The sequence below is a fragment of the Abramis brama genome (genome assembly GCF_963993115.1).
Source record: "Abramis brama genome assembly, chromosome: 24".
In the NCBI taxonomy this organism is placed as follows: Eukaryota; Metazoa; Chordata; class Actinopteri; order Cypriniformes; family Leuciscidae; genus Abramis; species Abramis brama.
The window spans coordinates 917,670-943,930 of NC_139986.1; the positions used below are offsets into that span (position 1 = coordinate 917,670).

Consider the following 26,261-nt stretch of genomic DNA (forward strand, 5'->3'; position numbering starts at 1 on the left):
CGAGTGTCGCGTTTATTTTCGGTCCGCCGGGAAACAAAGCGCAGACGTGTGATTGCGGAAGAAAAACTGTTGTGTTTACATGAGTGACAATGAGCATTTATCAAGATCAGCTAAACGTAGGATTCTCAAAAGTATGCGAGGTTATACGTGCACGAACAGATCAATGACTTACTGCTTGTTTTCTTCTCCTTCTTTGATTTTCTATGCTGACTGACTTGTTGCACGCCGGTCTGTTGTTGTGGGGACATTTCCACGCCCCGAAACGTGACGCTGAACGAAACGAACTGTAATTGGTTGTTTGACATGTCGGTCAAACGGCCTTATGGGCGGGCCTTGGCCAAAGAAAGCTGCTATGAATTCCAGACCTTCAGCCGTCAGTCTGAAGGTCTGGCTACGCGAGACTACTCCCGGATAAACGACAATGTGCAACGAGGCGGATTAGCTGAGGTGACGTGACGCTAGCGCTAGCAGACAAACGGCTAGTAGTGACATCAGCTTCTCCACCTGTCATTCAAGTGGCCACACCCTTAATTATGCACAACTTGATGGCTTAATATAATTTAAACAGATGAGCTATATCATCGCCCTCACAGTCGTCATGAAGGGCAACATTAGCTATATAGATAATTAGCTATATTTTCTCTGCTGTAAAGTTGGGAATTTTAACATGGGGGGTCTATGGGATTGAGTCTCTAGTGGCCAGTGGATGAACTGCAGTTTAAAGGTGCTGTATGTATCTTTTTCACTTGACTAAAGCATAAACATACCGTAATGTTTGAGGAAACATGCTAAGTTCACATACTCGTTTCTCTGAAAAACACTTCTACAGAAGTTATTTTACTCTGAAATGTGCGTTTCCAGGCTGGAATGTTTGTCTTGATGCTACACGTTGCCAGTTTTCATTGTCCATTGCGCTCGCTCCAGTTGCGTGTCTCAATCTGGAGTTGGGCGTATGTTGTTCTTCCTGGTGACTCGGACGTGATGCTGTAGTTTGGACACGCGAGTGCAGAGCTGAGTTTCCAGTAGCGCTCGTGATTAGGACAGAGATCTGAATCTGCACTATCGGATTCATGTTCACCGTCGGATCTCCAGAGAATCTCGGCTGGTTTTGGTGATGGGGCAGTTTCAGAGACGGAGAGAGACATCTCTGCTGACCAGAGGTCCTTCTTATCCCGGGACAGATCTATCCTCATCCAGTATTCTGCTCCTGAAATAGCCTCAGCGCCATTAACCTCCAGTCAGGTTCATTTTACTACTTGTAACCGCTTTCATTTATCCTCTCTATTGCAGTCTTATCCCTCTATCCATCGCTTCCTAGTGTTCTTCTGCTTTATGACGAGGCACATGTTTGGTTCATCTGTCCCGATGACACGGCGCTCTTACGGCTAACATCTCACTGCTCATCTAGACTCAAAGACTCACCAAAAGTGAATGTATCTCATTATCTACTTGCCCTCATGTCGTTCCAAACCAGTGTTTTTTGTTATTTAGTCTGTTAAACACAAAAGGAGAACTGAAGAATCCATTGCTCATTGTTTTCACCGCAACGATAGACCTTTTATAGACCTAATGTACAGGGATGCGCGATATATATCAGCGGCCATATCGGTATCGGCCGATATATGTTCAGTTTTAATGTTATCGTTATCGGCCTGATTAGAACATTTGGCCGATGTTTTAAAGCCGATAAATAATGTATTATTTCCTTGAGCTGAGACGCTTCAGATGCGACTGTTCAACATGATGGGTTTAAATTGCTTGAAATATGATCAGAATCACTTCAAAAAGGAAAATACAGTTCAGTGAAACATGAACAGCTCAAATCTGTCATATCGGCTACATAACATGATCATGAGAACAGTGTAATTGTGTGTTTAGGTTTTTGTAATCGGTCTCTCAAAAATTATATAAAAACTTGGATTTAGATTTATCGGCCAATATATCGGTTATCGGCTTTCAAATATAAAGAATTATCGGTTATTGATATCGGTCAAATTTTTCATATCGGTCAAATTTTTCATACGTTTGCTGCTTTGTAATAGTCCTCTGTTGTATTTCACTGTGGCGTTGCTCACAGAGTATTTTAATCCATTCTTTTACCTTCGCTGAACCGCTGTGAATAATTCTGCTGAAAAGTGACCGATACTGATCCAGAACAAGACTATCATCTCATCCCACTGTGCTCTCGGTTGTTCCAAGGTGGTGACGGCTATTCTGGAGTCTGGGAAGAACTTGTCTAAAGAGGAGAAGAAGAGCGAGCGATGTCCACTGCTGTACGAGTGGCACAAGAAGCAGTACGTAGGAGCCGCTCACGGTCTGGCAGGCATTTACTACATGCTCATGCAGGTGAGTGTGTGTGTGTGTGTGTGTGTGTGTGTGTGTGAAGAAAGCAGGATCTGTTATGCAGTCTTGATGATGTTTTCAGGCTCTACTAGAACAGGTTTTCCTGCTTGAATGTTGATTATTCTCCTCATATTCTCCATTGTTGCGGCTCCTCGCTTCCCAGTCTGTCAGTAACGCCCTGTCTCTATGAAGCCCCTCCTTCTGAAAAGCACACTGTGCTCTGATTGGTCGGCTGGAGCAGTGTGTTGTGATTGGTCGAGCGCTTCGAGTGTGTTTGGGAAAGTCCCGCCCCTTACTATAACCACCAGTTTAACACACTACTAACTAACTCAACCAGGCCCCGCCCCTTTATTCTGCGCATTAATTATTTAAATGAGGAATCCTTCTGTCAGGATTTGACCTTCTCAGACCATCTGACCTTTCCAGAAAACATGCTAATGTTGGCTTTTTGTCTGAACACGTTGTTCCATTGATTTATTAAAGTAGCTGATGTGCACCTGTAGGTTACAGTGCACACAAATGTTTGTATACAGCAAATCTTCAAATAATGCAATGATGAATCATCTATTCAAGCATAACCGACTGCAGTCTGTGCTGTTGTGCTTTCATTTCTTTAAAACATCTCTTATGAACGAGCTGGAGTTCACAGCAGTCAGCTGAGAGATTGATTAGAGGTCTGCAGAGGTGATGAATAATTTATCCTGAACTTTAAGATGTTGATCTGTAAACCACATTAGTGACGACGAGGCCGGATGGACTGAGGGCATCTAGCCCAGATCTGACAGGAATCCCGAATGCACCAGTGAGGGTTTTACTGCAGCGTCGGCGGCTTCTGCCCTCTCTGAGACTAACAGCACTGTGGGATGGAAGTTAATTCAATTTTAATATTAAACTGCTTTAGGGAAATCTAAATCACATAAGTGTTTAAAAGAAGCAAGCCTGTAATAAAATGAAACCCCAAACAAAGAGTCATGTTTAAAAAGCTTTCAGTAGGGACGATTTTAAAAAGAAATACTTTTATTCATTAAGGATGCATTAAATGATCAAAAGTGACAGTAAAGACATTTATAATGTTACAACGATTCTGTTTTAAATAGATTCTGTTCTCTTTTGAACTTTGTATTCATCAAAGAATCCTGAAAAAAAGACGGTTTCCACAAAATATGAAGCTGTTTTCAACACTGATAATAATCATAAATGTTTCTTGAGCATCAAATCATCATATTAGAGTGATTTCTGAAGGATCATGTGACACTGAAGACTGGAGTAATGATGCTGAACATTCAGCTTTGATCACAGGAATAAATTACACTTTACTGTATATTCACATAGAAAACAGATGATTTACATTAGAATAATATTTCTGTATTTTTGATCAAATAAACGCAGCTTTGAGCAGAAGAGGCTCTTTCAGACACATTGAAACAATCGTATATGTGTGAACAGTAGATTCAAACACGCTTTTATTAAGTTTAGTCTGACAGAAGTGATTCCTATTTATACCTCAAGAACTCTACTGCTGAAAATGGTTAATATAAATAGTAAATATTATATGATTGTTTTGACATCAAATTAAGCAACCTCATGAATATCACAATAATTTTAATGTGCTTTCAATGTTCAAATTTTTTTTTTTGCACAAATTGTCTTTAAATGGGTCCATGCCCTTTTATGGAGTCTTGATGTTGTTATTGGGGTGTACTAGAATATGTTTTCATGCTTGATTGTTCAAAAATGTTATAGTTTTTCACACATTTTGCATTATTACACTCCTCTCCCCAGTCTGTGTCGAACACGCCGATTTCGATGAAGCCCCTCCTTCTGAAATGCGAAATGTGCTGTGATTGGTTAGCTGGCCCAGTGTGCTGTGATTGGTTAGCTTGCCCAGTGTGCTGTGATTGGTTAGCTGGCCCAGTGTGCTGTGATTGGTTAGCTGGCCCAGTGTGCTGTGATTGGTTAGCTGGCCCAGTGTACTGTGATTGGTTAGCTGGCCCAGTGTGCTGTGATTGGTTAGCTGGCCCAGTGTGCTGTGATTGGTTAGCTGGCTCAGTGTGCTGTGATTGGTTAGCTTGCCCAGTGTGCTGTGATTGGTTAGCTGGCCCAGTGTGCTGTGATTGGTTAGCTTGCCCAATGTGCTGTGATTGGTTAGCTTGCCCAGTGTGCTGTGATTGGTTAGCTTGCCCAGTGTGCTGTGATTGGTTAGCTGGCCCAGTGTGCTGTGATTGGTTAGCTGGCCCAGTGTGCTGTGATTGGTTAGCTGGCCCAGTGTGCTGTGATTGGTTAGCTTGCCCAGTGTGCTGTGATTGGTTAGCTTGCCCAGTGTGCTGTGATTGGTTAGCTGGCTCAGTGTGTTAGCTGGCCCAGTGTGCTGTGATTGGTTAGCTTGCCCAGTGTGCTGTGATTGGTTAGCTGGCCCAGTGTGCTGTGATTGGTTAGCTGGCCCAGTGTGCTGTGATGGGTTAGCTGGCCCAGTGTGCTGTGATTGGTTAGCTGGCCCAGTGTGCTGTGATTGGTTAGCTCCTTTACCATGACCATGAGTTCTTCTCTAGTGTAAATATGAATAAGGATGGCGTCAATTTCAAACAAGTTCGAGCTCGATTCAGACCCTGACAGTGTTAACGAACAAGAGGATCGTGCAGAACAGGTTTCACTGGACGTTTCAGAGTGGAATGTTTTTTTGTAATGTTTTTAATACAGTTCAGATACGATGTTATCCACCATTTAATTAATATTTGTCGGAAAACTGGTAATACAAACGGTAATCATTCACAAAACCCTGGTTAATTTTCCTAAGTAGCGGTGAACCGTCTTCCAAAAGCGAGAGCTTACAGAAGCTACAGAAAACAAGCTGTTCTCCATCAGATGTGCAGCAAACGTTGGTGTTATAATGTTCAGGAACAGTGTTTCAATAAGTTTTAACCACTCTAAGTTCATCAGGCTCAGGCAGGAAACATCGCGTTGTAGTCCAAACGAGGCGTTCATGTAGTTCTTGAAAAGGGGATCATGTTAAAATATCTCCCTTTGCAGTGGACTCTGAGCTTTGTAACCTTACAGATGTCATTTATGCGGAGACAGCAACATTACACACTCACTAAAGTTGAAAAAGTCATAATAGAGGAACCCTTTCAGTTCAGGAACCAAGTCAGTTCTTTTTTACAGATGCATGATGTATAACACCAATATTGCCCCAAATTAGAAGGTTTATTTTGTATTTGTCGCTATTAACTCAATATTAGTTAGTTAATTTTGATGTTTAATAAAGTATATGCTCATTTCCACTATCTATTGCAATCATCTAGCACTTAGTTTAGTTAATCTTTAAAACCACTAATAATTTAAAGGGACACTGTGGAGAAATTGTGTTTTTGTCAAACAGCGACCCCTAGAGTCTCTGTGGAATACTTGCACTGTCGTAAATACCCCTCCTATTATTAAATACCCCTCTGCATTTTATTGATCATCAGCTAAAATTTCAAAATCAAAGACCACAATAAGAGAGAGAAGTAACAGCCCTGGTAAGATCATTTTGTTTCTTTACTTTTAATGATGATGATTGTGTGTTAAGCATCTGCGACTTACTTTCACTTTGATTTGCGATAGTTTGCACGTTGGCTTGATGATCTGATGCTCAGCTTCTCATCTGCGGTGATGCGTGTTCCAGCGCGTCGTCATATCAGGCAATAACATATAGCCTATAACACGCTCTCACATGGTTTTTTTATTATCTATTTTTTAGCATTTTTGGGAGGAGTACAGTTTACATATGTGGTTTCAACAACCAGATGCATTTACACTTGTTCAGTTTCGTCTGGAATGCGTCTCAGACCTCCTCCTGAAGTGGTTTGAGCATCTTGAATGCGTTTCGGAGGGCATTTACACCTGTTTTTTTCACGATCAGATAGCTATACGATCTGAGAAAACGCATGAAGTGGCCAGGTCTAAACACAACAGCCCCCATGACAAAAACATACGCACGAAAGCCGAAAACAAACGCTGGTTGGCATCTCACGTCCATAGACAGTATATAAACGCTCACGTCCGAATTTGAGGAAGTGGTGGGGGAAGTGACGTATGCCGTAAAGCAGTCGAATTTTGTAGTTCTTTTTGTGCTCTGGTTACTACCCGAACCCCGAAGTTACATAGTGCCAGTAAAAGCGATACAGACCCCGTCAGGCTATGGCAGACGTGTCATTCAACCTATTGTAAGTCGATGTACCATCACAAGGGTCTTGGAAATATATTATGAAGGTTGAAAAGTTACACGGTGTGGCTTTAATAACACTTGGAATCTTTAGAAAAATACCTTTTTCATACTGTAAAGCCTAAATTCAGTTGTTTCATTTAAATGAATTAATTTTAGCTATTAGTGTTTCATTTTAAATTGATTTAGGCAAAACAATATCAGTGTAATTGACTACAGCAGAAAAATAATCACCAGCTTTTTGATGTTGATTTTAATATTGGTGCTTTAATCTCTTTAAAGTCTGATTCATTTCCTTGAGTTAGTTGAACTGTCTGTATCAAGATAGATTTATTTTGTTTGTTCTCGCATTAAATCTGTCAAATTTACAACGTGTGGTGTAAATTACGGTTTCTGTGACTGAAAAGATCTCCCTTGTAAGCCATTGCTGAGATGTTTGGACACACTTGACTGAATGCAACATGTGAAATCTGTTTATACTCCTTCAAAAAGCATCCCAAGATGCACCATCATGTCTCGTAGCATTAGCTTACATCTGTTCTTCCTCCACTGCCGTGTCCCCTGAGCATCATATGCAGTCGGCTCCTGTGTAACCCACGTCTTTATGGGCCGTTTCCATGCTTTACAGGGAAAAGCGGAGGCGAGAGGCACTAAAATGCCTAATATTTCATCCCCTGTAATAAAGGCGTGTGTGAGGGCGAATGCACCGCTAGTAAATGATCTACTAACAGCGCTAACAGAGACGTAGCGCAGTGGTTTCTGACTGACAGATGTTTAGAGTCCAACCCTGGAGGATTGTGATGTAATCTGAGGTAATAGTAGCAGTGCTGCGGTTCAGGTTATTATAGCCAGCTCTATGAGCTCTGATGTTAAACAGTGCAGGAACATACGCCTCTATACTCTATATACTGTATATACTCTATACCAGGGGTCGGCAACCCAAAATGTTGAAAGAGCCATACTGGACCAAAAAAACAAAAAAAAACATCTGTCTGGAGCCGCAAAAAATTAAAAGCCTTATATAAGCCTTATAATGAAGGCAACACATGCTGTAAGTGTCTATATTAGCTTTAATAGCCCCCTAGTATCAAAATGATAAGTAGGCAACAAATACATAATGAGCATTCATGATTAAATGTTTATTTTCCCTGCAGCGCATCCTGGAGAGAATGACGCACCACGTGACTACTCTGCTGTACGATCGTGCTTTAAGTTTAACTTCCATTATAATTTTAATGTATTATGTTTCGTTTTATTTATTCGTGTATTATTTTTACAACGTTGAAAAACTTTAAAATGTTTGTCATGTTTTTCTTCCTACAGAAATTATATTAAAACAAAAAATATTTTTTCCATTTTCATATTTTTGAAAAAGCTCCAGGGAGCCACTAGGGCGGCGCTTAAGAGCCGCATGTGGCTCTAGAGCCGCGGGTTGCCGACCCCCGCTCTATACTCTATACTCTATATACTATATACTCTATACTCTATATACTATATACTATATACTCTATATACTGTATATACTGTATATACTCTATACTCTATACCAGGGGTCGGCAAGTAACTTTGGCCGCGGGCCAATATTTTTTTTAGCCAGTAGATGGCGGGCCAGCTACACAGAGTAGGCCTATGGATACAAATACTCTTCTGTAGGCCTATAATCGCGGAATATGATGGGTCCGTCACCGTCCGTGGATCATTCGTTCAATCGTTTAAAAATAAAAAGTAAAAACAAAAATAAAAAGATGAAAAACGACTTGTTTTTCCATTATTTATTTCCTGAACTAAAATGAAAAAAACGAATAACGACGGGTTTTCTGATTTTCTGATTGTGCTCAGATCAAAAATAGAAAAAATTAATTACTGGATTAGACAAATTTTATGTCAATTTTATGTAAATATATCAAGGAAATCATTTTAAACAGATCAAGTACTATTGTGGTAACAGATTACAGCCATTTTAATAAAGGTGTGAATAGCAATCATGCCTCATTCGCTTACAGTCCGACTTTTGAACTTTATTCCTTTTTTTATTATTATTATTTATTCGGGACACACACATACACACCTAAAGGTTTAAGGAGGTCTGCGCGGGACTGTTTTTTTCCGTCCCGCTCCCACAAGGTTCTGTTCAGCAACCGCTTACAATACACTCTGTGTTCACCCGCTTTATTTCCCGACCTGAGGGGTCCGCAAAATTTAGATCTCGTTTCCATAATCTCACATTCAAATGTCTCTAACGGAAAGAAGGAGATTAAGTAGCCTATAATAATTATAAATGCTATACAAAAATTGGGTTAATGTCAATATAAATATTAGGCTATTTTAACATTGTAGCCTGCTGTCAGCAGAGAAATAAGCCTATCACTCAAAAAGAGAAAAAAAATGCCACAGGAAAAATTTATGAAATATAAATAACATAAATTGAATAGGACAAAGCATATCACTCAAATTTCAAAGCAACATAAACGAAAATCATATTGCCCTACTGACAAATGAAGTAGGCTATTTTCTGCCGAACTATTTCAAACATCCTTGCAAAAAAAGAATGTTGTTGACTGACAATGGTTTCAGTACCAAACAGCTCCTCAGAGCTCGGTGTACAGGTGGTCAGAATGAAGTGCGGATACGCTGTCAAAAGATGTCGGGAGTGGGCTATTGTCAGTCAGACCGCGCTCAGTCCAACACCAGAGTTCTGACCGCTACCGTCTTTTGACGCGCGAATGCACACAAAGTGGTCGAGCGTATAACAAGACGCGGCAGGCGCGAATTTGACGCGCTATTCGCGTCCGGTGTGAACGCACAGTTATACAGAATTTGTAATCGCCGTGCGACTACGGCTTTTCTCAAGTATTGGAAGAGTTTTGTGCAGCATTCAGGACTTCCAAAATAATCCGGCGGGCCAGAAAATATTGCTGGCGGGCCAGTTTTGGCCCGCGGGCCGCCAGTTGTCGTTCCCTGCTCTATACTCTATATACTCTATACTCTATATACTCTATATACTCTATACTCTATATACTCTATACTCTATATACTCTATACTCTATATACTGCATATACTCTATATACTGTATATACTCTATACTCTATATACTCTATATACTCTATACTCTATATACTCTATACTCTATACTCTATATACTGCATATACTCTATATACTGTATATACTCTATACTCTATATACTCTATACTCTATATACTCTATATACTCTATACTCTATATACTCTATACTCTATACTCTATATACTCTATATACTCTATACTCTATACTCTATATACTCTATACGCTATACTCTATACTCTATATACTCTATACTCTATATACTCTATACTCTATACTCTATACTCTATATACTCTATATACTCTATACTCTATATACTCTATATACTCTATATACTCTATACTCTATATACTCTATATACTCTATACTCTATATACTCTATATACTCTATACTCTATACTCTATATACTCTATATACTCTATACTCTATATACTCTATACTCTATATACTGCATATACTCTATATACTCTATATACTCTATACTCTATATACTCTATATACTCTATACTCTATACTCTATATACTCTATACTCTATACTCTATATACTCTATATACTCTATATACTCTATACTCTATATACTCTATACTCTATATACTCTATATACTCTATACTCTATATACTCTATACTCTATACTCTATATACTCTATATACTCTATACTCTATACTCTATATACTCTATACTCTATACTCTATATACTCTATATACTCTATACTCTATACTCTATATACTCTATACTCTATATACTCTATATACTCTATACTCTATATACTCTATACTCTATATACTCTATACTCTATATACTCTATACTCTATACTCTATATACTGCATATACTCTATATACTGTATATACTCTATACTCTATATACTCTATATACTCTATACTCTATATACTCTATACTCTATATACTCTATACTCTACATACTCTATATACTCTATACTCTATACTCTATATACTCTATACTCTATACTCTATACTCTATATACTCTATACTCTATATACTCTATACTCTATATACTGCATATACTCTATATACTGTATATACTCTATACTCTATATACTCTATATACTCTATACTCTATATACTCTATACTCTATACTCTATATACTGCATATACTCTATATACTGTATATACTCTATACTCTATATACTCTATATACTCTATACTCTATATACTCTATATACTCTATACTCTATATACTCTATACTCTATACTCTATATACTCTATATACTCTATACTCTATATACTCTATACTCTATACTCTATATACTCTATACTCTATATACTCTATACTCTATACTCTATATACTCTATACTCTATATACTCTATATACTCTATATACTCTATACTCTATACTCTATATACTCTATATACTCTATACTCTATATACTCTATATACTCTATATACTCTATACTCTATATACTCTATATACTCTATACTCTATATACTCTATACTCTATATACTGCATATACTCTATATACTGTATATACTCTATACTCTATATACTCTATATACTCTATACTCTATATACTCTATACTCTATACTCTATATACTGCATATACTCTATATACTGTATATACTCTATACTCTATATACTCTATACTCTATATACTCTATATACTCTATACTCTATATACTCTATACTCTATATACTCTATATACTCTATACTCTATACTCTATATACTCTATACTCTATACTCTATATACTCTATACTCTATATACTCTATATACTCTATACTCTATATACTCTATATACTCTATACTCTATACTCTATATACTCTATATACTCTATACTCTATATACTCTATACTCTATATACTCTATATACTCTATACTCTATATACTCTATATACTCTATACTCTATATACTCTATATACTCTATACTCTATATACTCTATACTCTATACTCTATATACTCTATATACTCTATACTCTATATACTCTATACTCTATACTCTATATACTCTATATACTCTATACTCTATATACTCTATATACTCTATACTCTATATACTCTATACTCTATACTCTATATACTCTATACTCTATATACTCTATATACTCTATATACTCTATACTCTATACTCTATATACTCTATATACTCTATACTCTATATACTCTATACTCTATACTCTATATACTCTATACTCTATATACTCTATATACTCTATACTCTATACTCTATATACTCTATACTCTATATACTCTATACTCTATATACTCTATATACTCTATACTCTATATACTCTATACTCTATACTCTATATACTCTATATACTCTATACTCTATATACTCTATATACTCTATACTCTATACTCTATATACTCTATATACTCTATACTCTATATACTCTATATACTCTATATACTCTATATACTCTATACTCTATATACTCTATACTCTATATACTCTATATACTCTATACTCTATATACTCTATATACTCTATACTCTATATACTCTATACTCTATATACTCTATATACTCTATACTCTATATACTCTATATACTCTATACTCTATATACTCTATATACTCTATACTCTATATACTCTATACTCTATATACTGCATATACTCTATATACTGTATACACTCTATACTCTATATACTGCATATACTCTATACTCTATATACTCTATACTCTATATACTCTATATACTGCATATACTCTATATACTGTATACACTCTATACTCTATATACTGTATATACTCTATACTCTCTATACTCTATATACTCTATACTCTATATACTCTATACTCTATATACTCTATACTCTATATACTCTATATACTCTATACTCTATACTCTATACTCTATATACTCTATACTCTATATACTCTATACTCTATATACTCTATATACTCTATACTCTATACTCTATATACTCTATATACTCTATACTCTATATACTCTATACTCTATACTCTATATACTCTATACTCTATATACTCTATATACTCTATACTCTATATACTCTATACTCTATATACTCTATATAATCTATACTCTATACTCTATATACTCTATACTCTATATACTCTATACTCTATACTCTATATACTCTATACTCTATATACTCTATATACTCTATACTCTATATACTCTATATACTGCATATACTCTATATACTCTATACTCTATATACTCTATATACTCTATACTCTATATACTGTATATGAATAGTGGAGAGAAGAAGGGTTGTTTTGGTGCAGTGAGAGAATATTCTTTTTTGTTCTGCAAGTCAGTGAAGGAACCGACTGAACAGATTTACACCTCAAAGAAGGCGGAGCCTCAGAGACACACCCACCTATTATATCATCACCACACAGACCAATGGGAGCTCAGAGGCGTTTATCAGCCGGAGCAAACTTCTCCAGAAAGATCACTTTGACAAACTGTTTCAAACTCCCCAAATGACCTCTAAACGAACTGATTCTGTTCTTAATGATGTCACACTAGTCCCTCCTCCGATCTCGTTTGATGATGACATATGACATCATTCTAAAGCATCACTGGTGTTGATGACATCAGTAACTGAGCCGGTCTGATCAGCTGGTTAGCAGGGAACGGATGATATAACAGCATTATAAAGGCTATTAATGAGCTCTTCTTCAGTCCCAGTGTCAGAAGTGTGTGTTTATAGAGATGGAAAAGGCTCCTGCGAGCTGATTGGCTTGCGGTCGGCACGGTAACATGAGTGTCGTCATGGCGACGCAGCATCACAACGGTCCAGCGTCGCTGCTCTCCAACTAAAGGATGCAAATATTCATGTAGGCGTGATGATGATGATGATGATGATGATGATTCGTCTGTTTTTTTAAATTTGCTGAAACGAAACAAGCTGCCTGAACAAATGTACAGTAATATCAGTCAGTTCAATTCAAAATGTGCTTTATTGGCATGACAATTGTTTCGATGTATTGCTAAAGCGTTGCTAATTTTTTACAGTGAATCATCTTGTACATATACATTAAAAGCGTTGAGTTGTCACAGCACGATCTCTGAGAAACGCTGCTGTTTCTGCCATGAAGGGTCATTAGTGGCACTGAAGGGTTAATTATACGTCTCTTTGCTCGCAGCCCAGTGCTAAAGTGAGCCAGGAGGTTCTGAACGAGCTGCTTCGGCCCAGTGTGGATTACCTGCGGCACAAGAGGTTCCGGTCCGGCAATTACCCATCATCCCTCAGCAACGAGAGCGACAGACTCGTGCACTGGTGTCACGGGGCGCCGGGAGTCCTGCATATGCTCATCATGGCTCATAAAGTGAGTCTCACACACACACTCATCAGCTCAGTACACACGAGAAGACTGTTTGCATTCATTCTTCCTATATATATACAGTACTATATATAATTACAGGTCTTACATCTCTATACATGCTCTCTCTGGGCTTTATGTTTCATAAATACAGTATCATGTTACGGGACTGTATGATATGACATCAGTGCGTCTGTCACGCTGTCCGCCTCTCAGTCTCAAGGTCATGCTTCTTCTGTTCTTGTTTTAAAATTCATTGAGTTTATTTCTTAGTTCTTTACAGTTTTTTTTCTCTCTCTCGAAATACAGCAGCCGACAGTGACATCTAGTGGTCACTTTTATCAGTGAAATTGCCTTTATTGTGATATTTAAAGCATGTTATACAATTACCATTTAATGTATTAAAAGTTTTAAAAGTACTAAAAGTTTAGTTACCTAATTAAATAGTATAGTGTCAATTAAAATCTGAAAATTGTTGTGTATAGTTAAATATCACTATAGTTTTAATGAGTTGATATTTTTAATTCTCTCTCTCTCTCTCTCTCTCTCTCTCTCTCTCTGTCTGACTCTCTCTCTCTCTCTCTCTCTCTCTCTCTCTCTCTGTCTGACTCTCTCTCTCTCTCTCTCTCTCTCTCTCTCTGTCTGACTGAGTCGCCTGAAGGCTGAAAGGGAAAATTGAGCATGTGTTATATTTGGAAAGTGAATTTTTCTTCCAGCAACTTTTACACCAGAGCTCTGACAAATGATGCAATTATACACACACATACACACACACACACACACACGCACACACACACACACCAGTCAACAAACCATATCATAGAAATGTAACCTTGATGAATAAAAGTATTAATTTCTTTTAAAAAAAATCTTACTGACCTCAAACTTTGAAACTTCTAAATGCAGTGTGAATGCAGTTGTTCTGAGTTCTGATCATGAATAGACAGTGAGTGTGTAATTATACGCAGGAAAGGTTATGACAGTAAATACAGTCTGCAGACCCGTCATTACTGGATTTGACTGCAATGATGTAATTACTGTAGTTAAAACATAATAAGTGTGTGATTTGTCAGTCATCACAGGAGTCTGCGGAACAGATCCGGGTCTCATTTATAACCGCTGCGTCGCACAGAACCGGCCCTGAAAGAGCCGAGCGTTAGAGACGACAGTTTAACGGCACCGATGGAGATCTGAGGGACTGATGAAGGAAAACCACTGTAAATCTCTTTATTATGAGTCCTAATCATAAATACAGTGCATGTTCACAGTTTAAATAAATAAAAGAATGATTTAAACTATGTTTTACATCTGATATACTCATTTAGATTAAATATGCCACTCTCATTAATGGAGTTCAGCACTTAAATTGCATTAAATTATTACCGAGAAGTTACAACATTTATTATATTCTAATAAATATAAATATTTTGCTTTTGAACACTTTTCCTGTTAATGTTTGCTTAGCACATAATAATAGCAGAAAATATTTTCGTGCAAATAATGATCTATAATCTGTTTCCATTAAAAATATAAAGCAATTAAAAATACTATTTGACCAGTGGAAAAGATTGAGAAAAACTTTCTCTGAAATGTATTTTGTACTATTTGATTTAATTAATCAAAAACAAGGCAAGGATCGGCTACTAAATGATTTTTATCAATGTAATGTGACGCACATCCGTATCTCATGTTCTCCTAATGTCTCGTACCGTTAAACATGGCATCACGTGGATGAATATGCATATGCAAATGATATGCAGATGAGGATATGCATAGTAAAACGAGGTGTTGTAAGCTCATATATGGTTATTTCGGAGACCCATGTGAACACAATCTTCCGCCAACTGGGTTTATAAAGGTAACTTTGCGCAGGTTCTGGCGTACAAACGCTTTTATAAGTCTGAATATTTTTTGCCGTACACCATTTTTAGCTTTCAGCCACACGTACACTTTTAGTAAGGATCCTACGCACAGTTTTATAAGTGAGACCCCTGGTGACTGTGTAATCTGTGTGTTGTTGTGTGTCTCAGGTGTTCAGGGATGAGAAGTGCCTGCGTGACGCTGTAATCTGTGTGTTGTTGTGTGTCTCAGGTGTTCAGGGATGAGAAGTGTCTGTGTGACGCTGTAATCTGTGTGTTGTTGTGTGTCTCAGGTGTTCAGGGATGAGAAGTGCCTGCGTGACGCTGTAATCTGTGTGTTGTTGTGTGTCTCAGGTGTTCAGGGATGAGAAGTGCCTGTGTGACGCTGTAATCTGTGTGTTGTTGTGTGTCTCAGGTGTTCAGGGATGAGAAGTGCCTGTGTGACGCTGTAATCTGTGTGTTGTTGTGTGTCTCAGGTGTTCAGGGATGAGAAGTGTCTGTGTGACGCTGTAATCTGTGTGTTGTTGTGTGTCTCAGGTGTTCAGGGATGAGAAGTGCCTGTGTGATGCTGTAATCTGTGTGTTGTTGTGTGTCTCAGGTGTTCTGTGTGTTGTTGTGTGTCTCAGGTGTTCAGGGATGAGAAGTGCCTGCGTGACGCTGTAATCTGTGTGTTGTTGTGTGTCTCAGGTGTTCAGGGATGAGAAGTGCCTGCGTGACGCTGTAATCTGTGTGTTGTTGTGTGTCTCAGGTGTTCAGGGATGAGAAGTGCCTGCGTGACGCTGTAATCTGTGTGTTGTTGTGTGTCTCAGGTGTTCAGGGATGAGAAGTGCCTGCGTGACGCTGTAATCTGTGTGTTGTTGTGTGTCTCAGGTGTTCAGGGATGAGAAGTGCCTGTGTGATGCTGTAATCTGTGTGTTGTTGTGTGTCTCAGGTGTTCTGTGTGTTGTTGTGTGTCTCAGGTGTACAGGGATGAGAAGTGCCTGTGTGACGCTGTAATCTGTGTGTTGTTGTGTGTCTCAGGTGTTCAGGGATGAGAAGTGCCTGCGTGACGCTGTAATCTGTGTGTTGTTGTGTGTCTCAGGTGTTCAAGGATGAGAAGTGCCTGTGTGACGCTGTAGTCTGTGTGTTGTTGTGTGTCTCAGGTGTTCAGGGATGAGAAGTGCCTGTGTGACGCTGTAATCTGTGTGTTGTTGTGTGTCTCAGGTGTTCAGGGATGAGAAGTGCCTGCGTGACGCTGTAATCTGTGTGTTGTTGTGTGTCTCAGGTGTTCAGGGATGAGAAGTGCCTGTGTGATGCTGTAATCTGTGTGTTGTTGTGTGTCTCAGGTGTTCTGTGTGTTGTTGTGTGTCTCAGGTGTACAGGGATGAGAAGTGCCTGTGTGACGCTGTAATCTGTGTGTTGTTGTGTGTCTCAGGTGTTCAAGGATGAGAAGTGCCTGTGTGACGCTGTAGTCTGTGTGTTGTTGTGTGTCTCAGGTGTTCAGGGATGAGAAGTGCCTGCGTGACGCTGTAATCTGTGTGTTGTTGTGTGTCTCAGGTGTTCAGGGATGAGAAGTGCCTGCGTGACGCTGTAATCTGTGTGTTGTTGTGTGTCTCAGGTGTTCAGGGATGAGAAGTGCCTGCGTGACGCTGTAATCTGTGTGTTGTTGTGTGTCTCAGGTGTTCAGGGATGAGAAGTGTCTGTGTGACGCTGTACTCTGTGTGTTGTTGTGTGTCTCAGGTGTTCAGGGATGAGAAGTGCCTGTGTGACGCTGTAGTCTGTGTGTTGTTGTATGTCTCAGGTGTTCAGGGATGAGAAGTGCCTGCGTGACGCTGTAATCTGTGTGTTGTTGTGTGTCTCAGGTGTTCAGGGATGAGAAGTGCCTGTGTGACGCTGTAATCTGTGTGTTGTTGTGTGTCTCAGGTGTTCTGTGAGTTGTTGTGTGTCTCAGGTGTACAGGGATGAGAAGTGCCTGTGTGACGCTGTAATCTGTGTGTTGTTGTGTGTCTCAGGTGTTCAGGGATGAGAAGTGCCTGCGTGACGCTGTAATCTGTGTGTTGTTGTGTGTCTCAGGTGTTCAGGGATGAGAAGTGCCTGTGTGACGCTGTAATCTGTGTGTTGTTGTGTGTCTCAGGTGTTCTGTGTGTTGTTGTGTGTCTCAGGTGTTCAGGGATGAGAAGTGCCTGTGTGACGCTGTAATCTGTGTGTTGTTGTGTGTCTCAGGTGTTCTGTGTGTTGTTGTGTGTCTCAGGTGTTCAGGGATGAGAAGTGCCTGTGTGACGCTGTAATCTGTGTGTTGTTGTGTGTCTCAGGTGTTCAGGGATGAGAAGTGCCTGTGTGACGCTGTAATCTGTGTGTTGTTGTGTGTCTCAGGTGTTCAGGGATGAGAAGTGCCTGTGTGACGCTGTAATCTGTGTGTTGTTGTGTGTCTCAGGTGTTCTGTGTGTTGTTGTGTGTCTCAGGTGTTCAGGGATGAGAAGTGCCTGTGTGACGCTGTAATCTGTGTGTTGTTGTGTGTCTCAGGTGTTCTGTGTGTTGTTGTGTGTCTCAGGTGTTCAGGGATGAGAAGTGCCTGCGTGACGCTGTAATCTGTGTGTTGTTGTGTGTCTCAGGTGTTCAGGGATGAGAAGTGCCTGTGTGACGCTGTAATCTGTGTGTTGTTGTGTGTCTCAGGTGTTCAGGGATGAGAAGTGCCTGTGTGACGCTGTAATCTGTGTGTTGTTGTGTGTCTCAGGTGTTCAGGGATGAGAAGTGCCTGTGTGACGCTGTAATCTGTGTGTTGTTGTGTGTCTCAGGTGTTCTGTGTGGTGTTGTGTGTCTCAGGTGTTCAGGGATGAGAAGTGCCTGTGTGACGCTGTAATCTGTGTGTTGTTGTGTGTCTCAGGTGTTCTGTGTGTTGTTGTGTGTCTCAGGTGTTCAGGGATGAGAAGTGCCTGCGTGACGCTGTAATCTGTGTGTTGTTGTGTGTCCCAGGTGTTCAGGGATGAGAAGTGCCTGTGTGACGCTGTAATCTGTGTGGTGTTGTGTGTCTCAGGTGTTCAGGGATGAGAAGTGCCTGCGTGACGCTGTAATCTGTGTGTTGTTGTGTGTCTCAGGTGTTCAGGGATGAGAAGCGCCTGTGTGACGCTGTAATCTGTGTGTTGTGTGTCTCAGGTGTTCAGGGATGAGAAGTGCCTGCGTGACGCTGTAATCTGTGTGTTGTTGTGTGTCTCAGGTGTTCAGGGATGAGAAGTGCCTGTGTGACGCTGTAATCTGTGTGTTGTTGTGTGTCTCAGGTGTTCAAGGATGAGAAGTGCCTGCATGACGCGTTAATCTGTGTGTTGTTGTGTGTCTCAGGTGTTCAGGGATGAGAAGTGCCTGCGTGACGCTGTAATCTGTGTGTTGTTGTGTTTTAGGTGTTCAGGGATGAGAAGCGCCTGTGTGACGCTGTAATCTGTGTGTTGTTGTGTGTCTCAGGTGTTCAGGGATGAGAAGTGCCTGCGTGACGCTGTAATCTGTGTGTTGTTGTGTGTCTCAGGTGTTCAGGGATGAGAAGTGCCTGCGTGACGCTGTAATCTGTGTGTTGTTGTGTGTCTCAGGTGTTCAGGGATGAGAAGTGCCTGCGTGACGCTGTAATCTGTGTGTTGTTGTGTGTCTCAGGTGTTCAGGGATGAGAAGTGCCTGCGTGACGCTGTAATCTGTGTGTTGTTGTGTGTCTCAGGTGTTCAGGGATGAGAAGTGCCTGCGTGACGCTGTAATCTGTGTGTTGTTGTGTGTCTCAGGTGTTCAGGGATGAGAAGCGCCTGTGTGACGCTGTAATCTGTGTGTTGTTGTGTGTCCCAGGTGTTCAGGGATGAGAAGTGCCTGTGTGACGCTGTAATCTGTGTGTTGTTGTGTGTCCCAGGTGTTCAGGGATGAGAAGTGCCTGTGTGACGCTGTAATCTGTGTGTTGTTGTGTGTCTCAGGTGTTCAGGGATGAGAAGTGCCTGTGTGACGCTGTAATCTGTGTGTTGTTGTGTGTCTCAGGTGTTCAGGGATGAGAAGTGCCTGTGTGACGCTGTAATCTGTGTGTTGTTGTGTGTCCCAGGTGTTCAGGGATGAGAAGTGCCTGTGTGACGCTGTAATCTGTGTGTTGTTGTGTGTCTCAGGTGTTCAGGGATGAGAAGTGCCTGTGTGATGCTGTAATCTGTGTGTTGTTGTGTGTCTCAGGTGTTCAGGGATGAGAAGTGCCTGCGTGACGCTGTAATCTGTGTGTTGTTGTGTGTCTCAGGTGTTCAGGGATGAGAAGTGCCTGCGTGACGCTGTAATCTGTGTGTTGTTGTGTGTCTCAGGTGTTCAGGGATGAGAAGTGCCTGTGTGACGCTGTAATCTGTGTGTTGTTGTGTGTCTCAGGTGTTCAGGGATGAGAAGTGCCTGCGTGACGCTGTAATCTGTGTGTTGTTGTGTGTCTCAGGTGTTCAGGGATGAGAAGTGCCTGCGTGACGCTGTAATCTGTGTGTTGTTGTGTGTCTCAGGTGTTCTGTGTGTTGTTGTGTGTCTCAGGTGTTCTGTGTGTTGTTGTGTGTCTCAGGTGTTCAAGGATGAGAAGTGCCTGCGTGACGCTGTAATCTGTGTGTTGTTGTGTCTCAGGTGTTCAGGGATGAGAAGTGTCTGTGTGACGCTGTAATCTGTGTGTTGTTGTGTGTCTCAGGTGTTCAGGGATGAGAAGTGTCTGTGTGACGCTGTACTCTGTGTGTTGTTGTGTGTCTCAGGTGTTCAGGGATGAGAAGTGCCTGCGTGACGCTGTAATCTGTGTGTTGTTGTGTGTCTCAGGTGTTCAGGGATGAGAAGTGCCTGCGTGACGCTGTAATCTGTGTGTTGTTGTGTGTCTCAGGTGTTCAGGGATGAGAAGTGCCTGTGTGACGCTGTAATCTGTGTGTTGTTGTGTGTCTCAGGTGTTCAGGGATGAGAAGTGCCTGCGTGACGCTGTAATCTGTGTGTTGTTGTGTGTCTCAGGTGTTCAGGGATGAGAAGTGCCTGCGTGACGCTGTAATCTGTGTGTTGTTGTGTGTCTCAGGTGTTCAGGGATGAGAAGTGCCTGCGTGACGCTGTAATCTGTGTGTTGTTGTGTGTCTCAGGTGTTCAGGGATGAGAAGTGCCTGCGTGACGCTGTAGTCTGTGTGTTGTTGTGTGTCTCAGGTGTTCAGGGATGAGAAGTGCCTGCGTGACGCTGTAATCTGTGTGTTGTTGTGTGTCTCAGGTGTTCAGGGATGAGAAGTGCCTGCGTGACGCTGTAATCTGTGTGTTGTTGTGTGTCTCAGGTGTTCAGGGATGAGAAGTGCCTGCGTGACGCTGTAATCTGTGTGTTGTTGTGTGTCTCAGGTGTTCAGGGATGAGAAGTGCCTGCGTGACGCTGTAATCTGTGTGTTGTTGTGTGTCTCAGGTGTTCAGGGATGAGAAGTGCCTGCGTGACGCTGTAGTCTGTGTGTTGTTGTGTGTCTCAGGTGTTCAGGGATGAGAAGTGCCTGCGTGACGCTGTAATCTGTGTGTTGTTGTGTGTCCCAGGTGTTCAGGGATGAGAAGTGCCTGTGTGACGCTGTAATCTGTGTGTTGTTGTGTGTCTCAGGTGTTCAGGGATGAGAAGTGCCTGCGTGACGCTGTAATCTGTGTGTTGTTGTGTGTCTCAGGTGTTCAGGGATGAGAAGTGCCTGTGTGACGCTGTAATCTGTGTGTTGTTGTGTGTCTCAGGTGTTCAGGGATGAGAAGTGCCTGCGTGACGCTGTAATCTGTGTGTTGTTGTGTGTCTCAGGTGTTCAGGGATGAGAAGCGCCTGCGTGACGCTGTAATCTGTGTGTTGTTGTGTGTCTCAGGTGTTCAGGGATGAGAAGCGCCTGCGTGACGCTGTAATCTGTGTGTTGTTGTGTGTCTCAGGTGTTCAGGGATGAGAAGTGCCTGCGTGACGCTGTAATCTGTGTGTTGTTGTGTGTCTCAGGTGTTCAGGGATGAGAAGTGCCTGCGTGACGCTGTAATCTGTGTGTTGTTGTGTGTCTCAGGTGTTCTGTGTGTTGTTGTGTGTCTCAGGTGTTCAAGGATGAGAAGTGCCTGCGTGACGCTGTAATCTGTGTGTTGTTGTGTGTCTCAGGTGTTCTGTGTGTTGTTGTGTGTCTCAGGTGTTCAAGGATGAGAAGTGCCTGCGTGACGCTGTAATCTGTGTGTTGTTGTGTGTCTCAGGTGTTCTGTGTGTTGTTGTGTGTCTCAGGTGTTCAAGGATGAGAAGTGCCTGTGTGACGCTGTAATCTGTGTGTTGTGTGTCTCAGGTGTTCAAGGATGAGAAGTGCCTGTGTGACGCTGTAATCTGTGTGTTGTTGTGTGTCTCAGGTGTTCTGTGTGTTGTTGTGTGTCTCAGGTGTTCAGGGATGAGAAGTGCCTGCGTGACGCTGTAATCTGTGTGTTGTTGTGTGTCTCAGGTGTTCAGGGATGAGAAGTGCCTGCGTGACGCTGTAATCTGTGTGTTGTTGTGTGTCTCAGGTGTTCTGTGTGTTGTTGTGTGTCTCAGGTGTTCAAGGATGAGAAGTGCCTGCGTGACGCTGTAATCTGTGTGTTGTTGTGTGTCTCAGGTGTTCTGTGTGTTGTTGTGTGTCTCAGGTGTTCAAGGATGAGAAGTGCCTGCGTGACGCTGTAATCTGTGTGTTGTTGTGTGTCTCAGGTGTTCTGTGTGTTGTTGTGTGTCTCAGGTGTTCAAGGATGAGAAGTGCCTGTGTGACGCTGTAATCTGTGTGTTGTGTGTCTCAGGTGTTCAAGGATGAGAAGTGCCTGTGTGACGCTGTAATCTGTGTGTTGTTGTGTGTCTCAGGTGTTCTGTGTGTTGTTGTGTGTCTCAGGTGTTCAAGGATGAGAAGTGCCTGCGTGACGCTGTAATCTGTGTGTTGTTGTGTGTCTCAGGTGTTCTGTGTGTTGTTGTGTGTCTCAGGTGTTCAAGGATGAGAAGTGCCTGCGTGACGCTGTAATCTGTGTGTTGTTGTGTGTCTCAGGTGTTCTGTGTGTTGTTGTGTGTCTCAGGTGTTCAAGGATGAGAAGTACCTGCGTGACGCTGTGGACTGTGGAGAGCTGATCTGGCAGAAAGGTCTGCTGAGGAAAGGTTACGGGATCTGTCACGGCACCGCAGGAAATGGATACGCCTTCCTCTCCCTCTACCAGCTCACACACGACAAGAAGTACCTGTATCGGGCCTGCAAGGTAGAGTGTGTGTGTGTTTGTGTGTGTTTGTGTGTGTGTGTGTGTGTGTGTGTGTGTGTGTGTGTGTGTGTGACTGTACAGGAACCCTGCATGGGAACTGATGACAAACGTTCTTCACTCCAGGATAGTGAAGCTGCACACAGTCGCTTCATCACTGTATCTCAGTGGACACACTGCTCTCAGCCAATCAGGCGTTAGCATCTCAATACACCAGTCACATGACCACTCTAGATATATAGGTCTATCTGTTTACATATGGTGTTTTTAGCTATTTTCAGCTTTTTTTATACTATATATCACATTCTGAGATATTTTAATCACACTGATGATAAATTCCTTATGAAATTTAGTTTTTTTTTTGGTGTAATATGAAAAAAGCAGTCAATAAAACAGTATTCCAGAAAAAAAAAAAGGTAACTTAGAAAGAATCGTTACGATCAGGTGACATGAATTCTTCACTAATTTTTTTTTTAAACCATAAATATTACATACATGTGAAATGATGATATGATTTATATATTAAATTTGTTGGAAAGTAATAATTTTATTGTGCTATGACTCATTATATTGATCAGAAATCATAGTTAAAGCTGCTCTAAGTGATGTTGGGTGATGTCACTTCTTGTTGACGTTCGAAGTATTGTCAAACAAAATGGAGGCTAGCTCGACCCTCCCTCCTCCTCATCCGCGCACTAACCCCCCAAACCACACCCCCAAATCCTTCTTGTCGGTTATTGGCTGGAACAGCTTGTTATGTTTCGTGGTGCGGGTTAGCCCAGTTTGTTTTTCTTGCAGTTTGTGGAGCCTGGGGTGTCTACAGAGACCGCGTTTTAACAAATTATTATAATGCTATATCATAACAATACTCATATTAACAAATATTTTTACGTTTTTTAACTTTTTTTTTCCTCGCTTTTTTTTCAACTTGCTCAGGCCCCCCTGCCGCCCCCACTTTGGGCTTAGAGCACCTTTAAGATGTTTATATTGTTGTAAAAGATTGTATTTCAAATAAATGCTGTTCTTCTGAACTTTTATATTGTAATAATTTCAAATTTCACACTTCCCAAAAAAGGCCAATATCACTGATACTAATGTTGCCACTGATGTCTCAATGAAATTCTCAATTTTAGCTGTTAATTATAGGTATTCAACATTACAGTATACTTTGAAAGCTATAAATTAAATACTTATTAGGCTTTAATTTTAACCCTCTGGGGACCAAGCTGTTTTTGGGGTCCTTGAGATGTTCTGACATGCCCTGACATTTGTGCTTTTTTCAGTTATTTATAAACATGTTAATGGCAAAGGTGTAAATTCACTCTATATAGCACAAACAGGGCTACCATAATATGCGAGCAACGTGTATGTAGATGTTTGTATTTTTAAGAGAATAATGTTTATGCGTGGTTATTGGAAAAAATTAAAATGAAAGTTGCTGAATTAAGACCACAAAACACATATTAAATATGTGTCCACAAGACTTTTGACTAATGGATGTTGTCCCTTTGAGTTCTAGCTTCAAAATTATGTAAAAATAGTCTTGCTTTATCGTTCACAAAAAAAAAATACATTGATTTAAATGGTGTAAAACAGGTTTTGCTTGGAAAGCCAATATGCGAGGGGGAGGAGTAGTTTACACCTTAGATTATGAATGTCCCACCCACTCTGCATAATGAGCCATTCACTCAGGTGTGAAACTGACTGAGCCACAATGCAAGGACAAAAGATGTATTTAGAAGAAGACTTATATTGACCATTTAAGATTTCGCTTACATCTCTCTTGTAAATATGTTTTGCTATTTTATTAGGGCCCGAGCACCGATGGTGTGAGGACCCTCTTGGAATTGCTCTGTTTATTATTAGGGCCCGAGCACCGATGGTGTGAGGACCCTCTTGGAATTGCTCTGTTTATTATTAGGGCCCGAGCACCGATGGTGTGAGGACCCTCTTGGAATTGCTCTGTTTATTATTATTATTATTATTATTATTCTTCTCCGCATTTAATTGCATTTTTGAAGGCCTAAACATGCTCGAAAACTCACAAAACTTTGCACACGCGTCAGAACTGGCGAAAATTTACATCTGATATAGGTTTCAGAATTGGACGGGGCAAAATGGCTCGATAGCGCCACCTATAAAAGTTCAACGGAGTGCGCCTCCCGCAACGTTCCACGTACGTGCACGAAATTCGGTACATACATGTAATGACCTAATACCTACAAAAAAGTCTCTTGGAGCATAGCCCTAAACACAACAGGAAGTCAGCCATTTTGAACTTCCTCTCAGATTTTTGTGCAGTTTTTGCCATTTTCAGGCCTCGTACTTTAACGAACTCCTCCTACAGTTTTAATCTGATCATCTTCAAATTTGGTGAGTGTAATCTTAAGGCCTTTGCGACGTTAAATTGCGAAGATCTTGAGTTTTCGTCGAAGGGCGGGTCCTCGGCGGCCTGACAAATTTCGATGTTTCGCCATGAAACAGGAAGTTGCTGTAACTCAGGCATGGAATGTCCAATCTGCCCCAAACTTCACACATATGATAAGAGTTCTGTCCTGAACACATGACCATGCTCATATTCAGTTATAGTCATAGCGCCACCTGCTGGCAACAGGAAGTGACATGTTTAACACTGTTATGGACTCCTAATAACATATAAAAAAGTGCCAACAAGTGCTAAACATGCTAACAACATACTAGAAGCATGCTAAAACATGCTAGCAAACTCTTAGCTAAGTGCTAAAGCATGCTATTGCTGCAATTAAATAGGAATTTGCTGTAACACAGGCATGGAATGTCCAATCTGCCCCAAACTTCACACGTTTGATAAGAGTCATGGCCTGAACACATCTACATGAGAATATTCAGTTATAGTAATAGCGCCACCTGCTGTCAACAGAAAGTGACATGTTTAACACTGTTGTGGTCTCCTAATAACATATAAAAAAGAGCCAGCAAGTGCTAAACAGGTTAGCAACATACTAGAAACATGCTAGCAAACACTTAGCTAAGTGCTAAAGCATGCTATTACTGCAATTAAATAGGAATTTGCTGTAACTCAGGCATGGAATGTCCAATCTGCCCCAAACTTCACACGTTTGATAAGAATCATGGCCTGAACACATGTCTATGCTCAAATTCAGTTATAGTAATAGCGCCACCTACTGGCAACAGGACGTGACATGTTTAACACGTTGATGCCGTTCTAGCAACATGTTAAAAATGCCATTGAGTTCTAAACATGCTAGAAACATATTAAAACATGCTAGCAATACTTAGCTAAGTGCTAAAGCATGCTAATTCAATGAAACAGGACTTTGTTGTTACTCAAGAAGGCAATGTACAATC

General features: G+C 40.6%; 1 protein-coding gene across 1 annotated transcript in view; it reads left to right on the top strand.

Annotated features, from left to right (window-relative positions):
• lancl2 (LanC lantibiotic synthetase component C-like 2 (bacterial)) overlaps window positions 1–26,261 on the top strand; it is a 48,409-nt gene that overhangs the window by 14,988 nt on the left and 7,160 nt on the right. The window contains exons 6-8 of the mRNA XM_084102877.1: window positions 2,200–2,346; window positions 13,708–13,890; window positions 22,740–22,916. Of these exons, the coding sequence (XP_083959003.1) occupies window positions 2,200–2,346; window positions 13,708–13,890; window positions 22,740–22,916 (507 nt within the window). The remainder of the gene's footprint in view (window positions 1–2,199; window positions 2,347–13,707; window positions 13,891–22,739; window positions 22,917–26,261) is intronic.